Source organism: Panthera pardus, unplaced genomic scaffold (assembly GCF_024362965.1).
Source record: "Panthera pardus isolate Hobbes unplaced genomic scaffold, ASM2436296v1 HiC_scaffold_4, whole genome shotgun sequence".
Lineage (NCBI taxonomy): Eukaryota > Metazoa > Chordata > Mammalia > Carnivora > Felidae > Panthera > Panthera pardus.
Window position 1 is genome coordinate 8,400,708 of NW_026526969.1, and position 12,120 is coordinate 8,412,827.

The following is a 12,120-nucleotide window of genomic DNA, read 5'->3' on the forward strand; positions in this document are numbered from 1 at the left end:
CCTCCCCCCCCCCCCCCCAAAACCCAAGGCACCTCCACCTAAGGTCCAGCTCCCTAGCCAGGACAAGGGGCGGAGTCTCGTCCGCCAGACTTGAGGCTATCCTGCTGCGCCCGCCACCCAGGTCCACACGCCCCCCCGCCCCGCCAGGGCACCTGCTCTCCGCCCGCACCTCCCCAAGGCCGCCCCGAGTCCACTCCAGATCCGGGCCGGGTTTCCTCCACGTCGCTGGGGTCTCCGCCCCTCGGAGCCGCCGCCCGGCCCGGCGGAGCGTCGCCGCGGGAGGTGCCCGCAGCGCCCGCACCCCGAATGTCCCCGCTCGCGCCCGCGTGCCGAACTGAGCCGCAGCGCAGACCCTACATTCTCACTCCGAGTTGGGACTGCTCCGGTCCCCGCGCGTCACCCGAGCTCGACCCTCGGGGCTCCGAAGGGACCCCTCTACCGGCACCGTTCGCTGTCCGCGTGGCCGGCCCCGCTCCGTGTCTGGGCTTCCCCGCCCCGGTTCCGGCTCCGGCGAGGTAGGGGGCCGCGGGCCTCGGGGCTGGCGTGCTCCTCCACCGCGGAATGGGGGCAGCAGAAGGCCACCGCCCCCCACCCCCCACCCCCCACCCCCGCCCGGGGAAGTCAGCTGCTGCGCCCCCTACAGCCCAACCTCTCCCTGTCCGGTGACCTAGATAACTGGGACCTGGACTTCGCCTAGGTGTTCAGAGACACTTTCCTGTCCGTCATCCCTCCCCCACCCCGTCGCCATTGCTCTCCCACCTGTCCCCAGAGCCTGGTGCCCAGAGGGACCCCTGTCAAGTAGACAGCTTCCTTCGGAATCTCGCGCGCCTGCCGCCCCCACCCCCACTCTTGGAAAGGGGCAGAGGGAAAACTGGGGAAGACCCCCGAGTACAGTCCCCAGTCCATGACTGTGGCCCTGGGGCACCCTCCCCCCACCCCCACGCACACACTGCTCGTTGGTCTATCTTCCTCACCCCTTGCCTTTGCCCCATGTTATCTCGTCTCCCTGCCTCTGTCCCCAGGTCTCTGTTCTCTTCCAGACCCTTTTCTGGCTTTCTCCTCCCCTTGACCCCTCCCCCCATCGCACACCGTGGGGAGAAGGGGGTGTGTCGCTGTTTTCTATTTATGGTCTCTCTGGGGAGGGGGTGCAGAGCTAGGACTTTTTTTGGCATCTGCTGGGCCCTGAGTCACGAGGTGTCATGTCTGTGTCTGATATCCATGCCTGCTGCCACTCCCCTCTCCCATCCTCTTCTGCCCCGCATCCCCCTGTCCGCCTTTGTCTCCTTCCTGCCTCCCTTCCTGTCCTTCCCGCTCTGTTCTTTGGGCGCTTTGTGTAACTGCCGTCTCTTTGTCTCCGCCTCTCCGCTCTCTGCTCCCTCTGCTCCCTCTTCCAGCTCCGAGAAGCTGTCGACCTCAAGGGCATCAATATTTCAGGTGTGTGGGGTGCGGTGGAGGTGGGGTAGGGGGGCTCCCAGCATGCCCAGCGAGGACTAGAATCATCCCCTCCCAGAGCGATCATTTATATTTATAAAATTGAAAGAATAGATCCAAGGATGTGGAGGATATGGAGGGGATGTGCCGCCCCTCTTCCTGGAGCTTGGTCCAGGAGATGCCGGAACTACATCTCCCACAGTGCCCTGGACGCAAAGGGCTGCCCCTTCCTCTGCCTAGACACCTATGGGAGCGATAGTTCAAGGAGCCCGGTTGGAGGGCGCTATTCTGAGGGATGGGAAGGGATCATAGTGTGGAGCCAGGGTTGTGGGGACAGCCAGCAGCTTTGGCTTGGCCTGGAACCCCCGACCTGCTTTTTTCCCAGTCCCCACCTCCCCCAGGGCTTAAATAATTTGGAACTGTTTTGTCCCCCGCCTCCCCACCAAAGGGAGCAGGTGTGGAAGAGTGATGGGGAAAAATGGAAGAGATAAATTTGCAGGCGCTTCCTTCTTCCCTGTGACCCCCTTACAAACCACTTTATCCAAGGCATAGACACACCCTTTGGAAATACTCTCCCCCATCTTGAAAGCACAGGAGGGGTAACCAAAACCTCATGTCTTGAATTATTAGTTGGATGTGTCCCAGTCTACAAGTTGCTCACTTTCTGTCCCTTTTGGGGGCAGTGGGGAATCGCTGGAGTCAGCACAGAACTACCAGCTTGTTATTTTCTAGGGACTCAGGAACAGCTGGTGAGGTTGCCTGGAGACATAGATGGGAGCCACAGCTAACTTGCTTTTATCTCTTCTGAGCCTCGTCATTCCTGCCTGTCACAAGGAATCTGATGCTTGAGCTGGTCCCCGGCTTGTTGTTGGCATAGGAACTGCTGACATGGGCAGAGGGTAGTGGGGATTCCTCCCATGGTCCCATCTCTGGTTCTTAGCCCTCAGCCCTTGGCACCTTTGACTCCTGCCAAGGACCCAGTAATTCCTTGCTCTTCAGGCTGGGTTTGGAGATCCAAATATACACCAAAAAGAGGTCTCCCCACCACTAGCCTGGGGGCTAGGAAAACTTAACTGTTAGCCTGGCTCTGCCCAAGCTGAGTCACTTTAGGCAAGACCTTAGCCTCCTTGGGGGTCTGTTTCCTCATTGTGAAAGAAGTGGGTTGAACCTGATGGTCCTCAACTCTAGCAGGGGCTCTAGGATCCTCTGAGCCTGTGCTGCCCCCACCTCTGATGACATTGGCCTAATGCTGTCTTACTTCATCCAGGCTTACCTGGGAGAGCCTTAGACATCAGCATCAGACTGAAAAGAAAGAGGGAGATGGGGCTCTTGTTTTAAAGCTTTGTCTGTACAGCAGGCACGCTGTGTTCATGTAAGCTATGTTTATGGCATGGAGGCTAAGATCATCCCTAAACTCCTTGGTGTAATTGTTTGTCCCCTATCCCAAGCCTAGATCATGTTCCTGTTAACAATAAATAAATAGCCAACCAACACCATATTATCTCTCACAAAGTAGCTGGTATGTGTGTCCCCTGGGATGTTGGTTAATGAGGCTTAATGTAGGTTATATGAAGGGACAGTTATAATTGGCTGAAAGAGAGGAGGAGGATTTAATTGGAGGATTTGGGTGGGCACTTGTGTGACTCAGTCGGTTGAACTTCCAACTCTTGATTTTGGCTCAGGTCAGGATCCCAGGGTCCTGGGATCAAGCCCTGCGTTGGGCTCAGTGCTGAGCATGGAGCCTGAATTCTGTTTCTCTTTCTCTCTCCCTCCCTTTGCCCCTCCCCCAGTCAAATAAAAATTAATAACGATTAGTTGATTTGGTTGGTTTGAAGGAGAGAGGTCTGGAAATGAGGAGTCTTCAGGACTTGGGGAGGGGCCTTTCTCTTTGGCCCTGTCTCTGGCAGGGAAAACAGAAGAGCTGGAGGCCAAAGGGTACCAGATCCATAGGAGCTGACCCAAAAATGAGAAGGGGAAGGGCACAGAAAGTATTGAGCAAGAGACAGAGCAAGAATTGTGGGAAGAAACTGAAAGCAGAACAGAGGGAGAGAGAGAACACAGAGACTCTCTGTAGGGAAGGCAAATGGGGGGAGGGGGCATCGGTGATCCTTGTGCACATCTTGTTTGCAGGAGCTCCAACAGAGCCCTTTTCCAAATAATCATCTAGCCCTAGAGTGGAACCAGGTCTTCCAATGGAGAAGGAGAGGACAAACTTCAGCAGAAGGAAGGGAAAGGCAGGTTTGATTAGCCTGGGAGAAATGACTTGAAATTTTTTAATGGAGCTGTCCACCTGTCCACTCCTCTGGCTTGTGTTTGAATGTATGTGTTGGAGGGGAGTGGAGGGCACTGGAGTGGACATAGGGGGAAGATCTGGCGTCTACATCCTCCTCCCTTTGCCCTGGGGATTGAGAGTGGCAGTGGTAGGAAGGGGAGGAGGTTGAACCCTCTGCTTTTCCCAGGGAACCCTCTTGTAGGAGGAGTGGGGATGATGGGGCTTTCCCATGTTCTTGCAGAGGCCTGAGAGAGATGGTGGGACCCTAGAGGGATGTCTTTCCATTTTTTTTTTTTTTTACCCCTCCAAGGACCTTCTGCCCCATTGCCTGAGTCCCTGGGGGTGACTGGGGTTGAAGGAGATTTGGGGCCAGTCCGTGAGGAGCTCATGGTATTCCTGAGTTTGTCACTGTTGAGAAGCACCCTGGTAGGGTGGGGCAGGGTAGGATTGGGATTTGGTCAGAGTTGGAGGCCCTGAATTCCCAGGGTTAGTGTGGGGAGAGAAAGAGAAGGGGTATTTGTGTAGCAAAGTACTGTGGGGTGTGTGTGTGTGTGTGTGTGTGTGTGTGTGTGTGTGTGTGTGTGTGAGCGCGCATGCGCGTGTCAGGTGCTATATGTGGAAACAGGGGCTCTGACCATGATACTGGGTTGTCTATTTTCTGCAGGGTGATGAAACAATCCAGTTGTGATTCAGCCAGCTCAGAGCTCCCTAAGCCTGAAAAAGAGGACCAGCCAGATGTCGAGCCACACTCAAACACCCCGCTACAGGAGGCGGAGGCCAAGTTCAGATCCGGATGGGAGCTTGAGGCTGAGACTGAGCCCCTGGGGGCTGAATCAGGGCCTGAGGCCAAGGCCAAGTCCTTGGGGGCCAACCCCAGGTCTGGATCGGGGCCTGAGGCCACGGCCCAGCCATTGGACTTCGTGGTGGCAGCAGAACAGGACGGCACCGTGGTGCTGGCCAAGCGAAACAGGAGTGAGGAGAGCCGGGGCCCAGGTGAAAAGGGGGTGAAGCTACGTTTGGGTGAGTGGACCTTAAGAAAGAGAGGAGGCGAGCCTCTCCCCCAGCCCCAGTCCGGATGCCGAGGAGCCAGTTGGCCTTGGAACCAAAGAGTAGGATGTGCGGATCCAGGGGCCCAGCCAATGAGGGTGGGATGGAGAGCGTGTACAACACGGGTAGCAGAGGAACCCGAGGGAGGGGCTGGGGATAGCTTCGGTGTTTGAGCATTCATTTGGAGTTCCTGGGAGCAGGAGCACAAAAAGAAGAGAGCAGGCAAGAGAGGGTAGACCGGGGGTGAGAGCAAGAGTGGGGTCAGGACCCCCGATAGACCGAACTCGCTTACGAAAAAGCACCTGGACGCGGTTAGCAGGACCAGCCCCTAGACGGGGTCCGGGGCGGAGCTAAGAAGAAGCGGGGCGTGGCAAGGCCCGGGGCGGGAGGGCGTAGCCAGCTCCTGGGGTGGATCCAAGGGAAGGGGGCGTGGCCAGTGCTCAGGCACAGGGGTGCACGCGGAGCTGGAGCATCTCAAGAGGTGGACGAGAGCCCGGCGAATGAGCTCCCTCTCTGCCGGCTCTGGAATTCGAGACCCAAGTGCTGAGGAGATCTGGGGCAGGCCCGGGCCTGGCCTGGCGCCCGGGGTGGTGACGACAGAGTGCTCAGCGTGTGGGAAGAGGCGAGCCCTGCGAGCCGAGAGTCCCGGCAGGGGCGGAGGGCCCCCTAACGGCCTGGGTCCGCAGATCGCGCTGGAGTCGGCGCACGTGATCGACTCCGGGGAGACAGCGCTGGTGGAGGGGCTGTGCGTGGCTCCCCGGGAGCGCGGCAAGGGCGTGGCCGGGCTGCTGCGGCGCTTCTGCCCGCAGCTGGTCAAGACACAGAACCCGGGGGTCAAGGTGGCACGGCTCACCCGGGACGACCAAGTGGGCCCCCGGGAGCTCAAGAAACACGACCTAATTACCAAGCAGGTGAGGAGGACAAGGGAGCTCGGGTAGCCGGGCGTCCTCCCCGCAAGCCCAGTCACCCGCTTTCCTTCTCTGCTGGCTCTACCGAGTGGGGGCGCCCGTGAGCCCCGCCCCCGGACTCCCAGTCCTTACCCAGGCCCTTTTGCCCAGGGGAAGTCAAAAAGTTCCCGACTCCCAGCCGTCAAACCCTCAGTCCTTACTCCAGATGGCTGAGGAGCCTAAGCGTCCGGAGTTCCGTGACCGGGACTCCTCTCTGTTGATCCGGCCTCCCTCCAGGGATCCAAACATCCTAATGTGAATCTTTGTCCTTTCCGTCCGGCTCCCCTATCCTACCGACTGATCTGTTTTCCTCCCTTCCACTCCCCTCCGAGACCCAGCGGCCCACACCCCCAGTCCCCTGGCTCCCGCACACGAACCCCGCCCCTCCTTGGGGCTCCAGGAACCTATCCTGAGGACTTGCCCCTGGGTCCTCCATGCTACCCTCGGGGGTGGGGCAGGCTTTCACATACCCCACTCCCCTTGGCCCGGCACAGTCGGTCCTTCTGAGGGGCCCTGCTGGGAGCCCGTGGGTGTGAAGATGCTGAGGCGCTGGGCTCTCCAGCCCTTCCGCTGCCCACTCCGCGCTCACTCTTGCCCCCCACAGGAGCATCCTTTGGGTCTGAGTCAATGCCTCCGTGCTACTGGCGCGGCTGGGCGTGTGCAGCTGGCGGCGCTGCGGGCCTCCGTCACCTCGCCGCTGCCCACCGAGACCGTGTCGGAGACTGGCGGCGACGTGGCCCGCCTCCTACTGTTGCCTTCCGTGCAGCGCGACGTTCACCCAGGACTGGCAGCCCTACCGGCCACGTGAGAGCAACCTGCGCCTGCTGGCGGCCAAGGACCTGGAGTGGCGCGTAGACGGCTCCGCGCGCCCGCGCTTACCCACGCTGTGCACGCGCCCCTCCCCCATCCCGCACGGCGGTGACGGCACGTGGCGCTACCTCAACGTCGACGCCGTGCGCAGCCCTGGTGCGCAGGCGCAGAGCCGGCTTCTGCGGCACTTGCAGGGTCCGGCCCCGCGCCTCGCCGGTCTCAACGCCATGCGCCAGCTTTTCCTGGCGTCCCAGTTATGGTCGCAGCTGGCTGACCTCTGCCAGGCCGGCTTGGGGCTCGAGCTGGTCAAGGGTTACACAGAACAGTACCCGCTGGAGGCCGACATCTAGGGCCTCTCCTCTCGGAGGCGAGAGGAGCATTTAGATCCGTCCATTTTCGCTGATCTTCAGAAAGCCCCGCCCCCCAGTGTTTGCAAGCTCCGCCCCCTCCCCCTACTCTCCGTGGTCTGCTGGGAAGCCCGCTTACCCTTACCGGAGCGCCCCCCCCCCCAACCTTTTAGCCTTGCCTCTCTGCCATCTCGCCTCTAGCGCGCCCACTCTATGGCCCACAACTGGATCCGATCGCCGGGTTTGGGGGAGGCCCTTGCTCTGCTATGGCCCGCCCGTTCCCCTCACGGGCCAAAGAATGGGTTCCTTCACAGGCTTCAGAGCCTTTCCTTGTCCGTCGCCCTGGGCTGGCGGGGAACTCCGTCCTTCCTGGCTTCTCCCTTCTGCCTCCTCGTGGGCGGAAGCAGGTAGAGGGATGTGCAAGGTCCAGCTGCCCAACATGTATTACTTTTCTTCCTCCCGCCCTTTCTCAAGCTCTCAGAGCTTGCCCCGCGCTCCCCTCCTGCCTCCCTCTCAGTCTCCTGCGCCTCTACATCAGTGTCCCCTCTCTCCTTCTCTCTGAGCTCCCATCCTCCTATTCCCCGGACCCCCCCCCCCCCCAGACACTTAGCTCCTCATTGCCCATTTGTCTGCTCCTCCCTTCCTCTTCCCCATGAACTCTTCATCACCCGCCCTGTGTGCAATACGGAGAGAAAGCCTATAAATGAAACAATCATAATGCCCTGTTGACCCTCTGGTGACGCATCTTTACAAGACTGCCCCCTCTGATGGGGTTCGTCCAACTTTGCAAGATGTTGCTATTTCCCAGCCCCCCTTCCTATATCCCCAACTAGTGCCTTAACCAGGACATGAAACAGGGGGCTTGAGCTGGGAAGGGCAGTTTCCTCAGCCCAATATGGGGCTGTCTTCTGGCTCTAACCAGGCTTCCTTCTAGTGCAACTGGAACCCCTGCCTCCAGATATTTCTGGACATCCCTCCCTTCCTCTGGTTCCTTTATGGGGTTTTTTTTTTGGACTTTGCCAGTTTTCTATTTCAATGCAAGTAGTAACAGCTGCAATTGCACAGCGCTGTCTTCTACACTGGATCCTCACATCTACCACCGAGGGAGGAAACAGGCTCAGAAAGATCAAAGTGACTTCCAAGTCATTCAGAGTAGCTGGGAGCCTGGCAGGGACTGGAGTTCAGGTCTGTCCCAAGCCAGAGCATGCCTCAGAACCTCACTCGTTGTGGCGATGACTGTTTGAACTTCTTGTTGGACGATGGACAGTTGCTAGGGACTTGTTGACAGTAAGCACAGGGGTCGCTGGGGATGGAATCAGAGACGTGGGCAGAGGAGGGCGCCAGGAGGTGGAAGAAGGTGGGCACAGAGGACAGCCGCTGCTCCATCACTTCCCCCAGTTCCGGTTTTGCTGTTGTGCTACACTGCCTTGCTTGTCTGCCTTCAGCGCCTGGCCATGCTGCCACCCTCCCTGTCACTTCAGCCGTGGCTGTATTACAATAAAAAGGACCCTTAGCCCACCCTCTGTGTCTGTTTCACTTCTCAGCAGGGGAGGGATGAGGCGCATTATCCTTCCCCCTTCCCCAGCAGCCTGTATTAGAGAGGATCTCTAAGCCCTGTGGCAATGGGGCTAATGACTTCCTGGAGCTGGAGAGGGCTGCTGGCCGTTGCGCGCCCCCACCCCCACCCCAGCCAAGCGGCAGAAAGAAGCGGTTGCTCAGAAGCGAGGCGGGCAGCTGCGCGGCGCCCTGACAAGCCTGGGTCTCGCTTTCCCCTGGGCCTGGGAGTCCGCTGCTATCCAAATTCTATGGGCTTTTCTCCCAAGTTCCCCTTGGCATCCAGGACCGGCCTCCCTCAGCCCCACCATCCAGGCGTCTAACTCCCAGCTCTCTTGGCCAGCGCGCTGGCTTTCCGGATTCCTGGGTGGGCAACGCGCGGAAGGGGGAGGAGGTGGAGGGAGCTTGGGCGCCGCCCCCCCGGGAGCCGAGCTCCAGAGCGCCGGAGACTGCGACTCCGAAAAGTAACGCGAGGGGGCGCCAGGACGTGTGGACGCAGGCGAGGCAGCGCAAGGTGGTTTCCGTCCGTGTGAGTGTGTCCATGGGAGTCTTTGTGTGTCTGCGTTTCTGTACATGTGTGTACAGGTCAGAGGGTGTCCGGGTGGGATGTATTCGGGACAACGTGCCTGGTGTACCCCAGAATCAGGTACTCCAAGTGGCTTTTTGATGAGGAGGATGCTTGATATGTTACTATGTATGTGTGGATGGGGAGGTAGGCAACTGTGTATCGTGGTGTGTGCAAGGCATAGCCTGCGAGTCCCTGAAGCCGCCTCTTGGATTTGTGAAGTCACATTCCCTCAGGGTTTTTGCCCCCTCCCACCATCCCATGTAAAAGAAACGAGGGCTCTCAACGCAAATCTCCATTACCCTGGTCACATCTTAGCATGTGTCTGAGTGACACTGCCGAGGCTAGGTGTGATACTGTGTTTGTGTAAGTGGGTGTGTCTCAGAATATCAGTGTAACTCTGAATAATAGTATGTTTGTATGTGACCGGTGGGTGTTGGAGGAGGCTGGTTCAGGATTATGAAAGTAATGTGCTTTCTCTGATTAGTTTGTGGATATCATCTTCATGGTGTGTGTGTTTTCCCTTCTCAGTCTCTCCAGAAGCTGTCTCTCTTTGTGTCTCCCCTGATCTCTGTCTCTTTCTCTCTCTCTCTCTCTCTCATTCTCTTGGTGACTCATCTCTGCGGCTTTGCCCTCCCCCGGCTTGCTGGGTCTCCCATCCCCCACTCAGGAGTGGGTGGGGGTATGAGGGAATGGGACCCCGGAACTGAAAATCAGGGTGAGCACCCCCTTCCTATCACTCATCATCCCCAGTCCCACCAGTGGCCCTCAGCCCCCTCTCAGTCCCCTCCCCAGGACTCCCCACCCTACATCCTACTGAACTGGGGTGGGCAGGGGATAGGGCAATGATGTTTTCTAATGGGGCCATTTTCAGGGGGACTTTCTGTGCCTTCTTTCAATTCTAAGTGGAGACCCCTTCCCCTCTCATAAAGTGCCCCCTCCCTGCCTGTCCCCCCATCGCTGACGCAATGAAAGGCTGCAGAGGTGAGTCACCAGTTGGGGGGAAGGGAAAGATGGGGGGACGGTGAGCTGCAGGGTCCCCAAGCCCCTGGCCTGTTTTTCTCTTCCAAAGCTTCTCAGGGAAAAGACACAGTGCTCTGTCCCCCCTCTCCTGGCTTTCCAAATCTTCAGCTTGGATCACTACTCCACCGGACCCCAGCTTCTCCTGCTACCCTCTTGGAGAGTATGAGAGATTCAGAAACAAAGACAGAGATGGATTTATACAAATAACTCAGAGCAAGCACCAGGCATACCCTCCAGGTTCCCATCTCAGCAATGCCTTTTCCAGCTCTGTCTCTCCATTTTCTTTCTTTCCTGCCACCTCCCTCCTCTACCGATTCCAGGATTCTGTCCCCAGTCCAGCTTTTTTCCAGAAACCCCTAGAGGCAGCAGGATATGAAGGGCGCATCACATCTCTGAGAGGTGGGGTGTGTGTGAATGCGCAGACCCAGGTAGGGAACTGAGACAAAGAGAGGTGGAAACAGACCCAGGGATTCAGAGTCCGTGCAGGCATGATTCAGGTTGTGGAATGACCAAGCCTATCACCCTGGGTGCCTGGCTTCCACCTTGCTGTCCCCTACTCCACCCCATGCTGACTGAAATTCTTGGGATGTCAGTGTCTGAGAAGCTCTCCTGAGCTTCTGGGCTGAGTGAAGGAAGGAAGGGGTGAAGAGTTGGGGAAGAATGGAGGAATGATCTGAAAATGGGGGGCAAGGACCCAAACTTGGGGGCTGCAGATGAGTGGCTTTACTTTACAGAAATCTAGAGATGGTGGATGTGGGGGAAGGGCGAGCAAGATCAAAGACAGAAACATCCACATAACTTCCAACATGTATCAGAAGGTATGGAAGGACCCAGGGAGATGCACAAAGACACATGCGTACACACACACACACACACACACACACACACACACACACACACTATTGACACATCAAGCCAGGCTCACTTTTCAGACACCAGCAGATGCCCAGACTGGATGCACTCAAAGTCTCCCAACCACACAAGTATATGGACACTCAGAAGGATCAGAACCCCTGCACACTCATACTTCTACAAACACATCTGGAAACAGGCAAAACACACGGCCACACAGATTGGAAGAGATTTCATATTTAAATTGGAACACTACCATGCCCATCCACTCTATCTGATTAAATACACAACTGGTCTTCCAATTCCCTTTCTCCCCACCCCTTTATGTTTCATCAATCTCTACACACACACAAACACACATGCACATATATGTACATGCACACACAGGTGCATGGGGACGTACACAAGCCCCCAGGAACACAAACTGTTTCTCTAGGTGCCTGTCTCCCTTCATCTCACACTTAGTTGTTAGCCCCATCAGCTCTCAGTCTGCCCCCCCTTGGCTCCTTCCCTCCCCCCTTCTCTCTTGGATGGTTTCCCCTCCCCCCTCCAGATGTCAGAGCCATTTCACTGATTCATCCTCCTCGGGAAGGTAACGTGACCCCCTCCCCATTCCACTGCTCTCAGTAACCAGGCTGGGAAGATAAAGGGGAGAAGAGGAGGAGAAAGGAAGGAGGGGAGCTCACAGGGTTAGGGAGTGGTCCTAGATAGTTGTGTGTGTTGGGGGATGGGGGTTAATCACAGCCTTGGGTTCTGCTGCCCCCTCCTCTCTCTGCTTTCTTTGGCATCTCTACAGTCACCTTGGCTCTCAGGGCTTTTTTTTTCCCCCTCTCCTTTAGCCTGTTCCTTCTACCTGTTCCAGATTCCTTCCTCCCTCCCTCCCTCTCCTGCTCCCATCTTCTCTCTCTTGCCTCTCTCTCTGCTCCTCCCCACCTCTTTCCCTGCAGAGCTGATGGGCTTTCTTCTGGGAAAGTCGAGCCACTGATGGAACCGAGAAGCCACTGCTGGCTATAGAGGGAAAGCACGTGAGTGTGTGTGTGTGTGTGTGTGTGTGTGTGTGTGTGTGTGTGTAAGAGAGAGAGAGAGAGAGAGAGAGAGAGAAAGAGAGAGAGAGAGAGACAGAGAGGGAGAAGGAGGGTCAGTGCTAGGAAGAGATGAGGAGGGGGTTGAGGACTGGCTCAGAAAGAGTCTCTGAGCCCTGACAGACTGCCCTGATCTCGGTTTCCAGAGTCTTAGGGCGCGGGTGTCCTGCGTGTGCCCACAGGCACCCCT

General features: G+C 57.6%; 1 protein-coding gene across 1 annotated transcript; it reads left to right on the forward strand.

The window, feature by feature from the left end:
- The first annotated feature begins 170 nt into the window (after positions 1 to 170).
- On the forward strand, positions 171 to 8,372 carry NAT16 (N-acetyltransferase 16 (putative)). Its single transcript, XM_053894233.1, is given in 6 exon segments — positions 171 to 515; positions 4,368 to 4,917; positions 5,083 to 5,684; positions 6,305 to 6,353; positions 6,356 to 6,471; positions 6,473 to 8,372. Coding segments are annotated over 6 exon segments (1,911 nt in total). The 5' UTR covers positions 171 to 306; the 3' UTR covers positions 6,858 to 8,372.
- Positions 8,373 to 12,120: the final 3,748 nt, after the last annotated feature.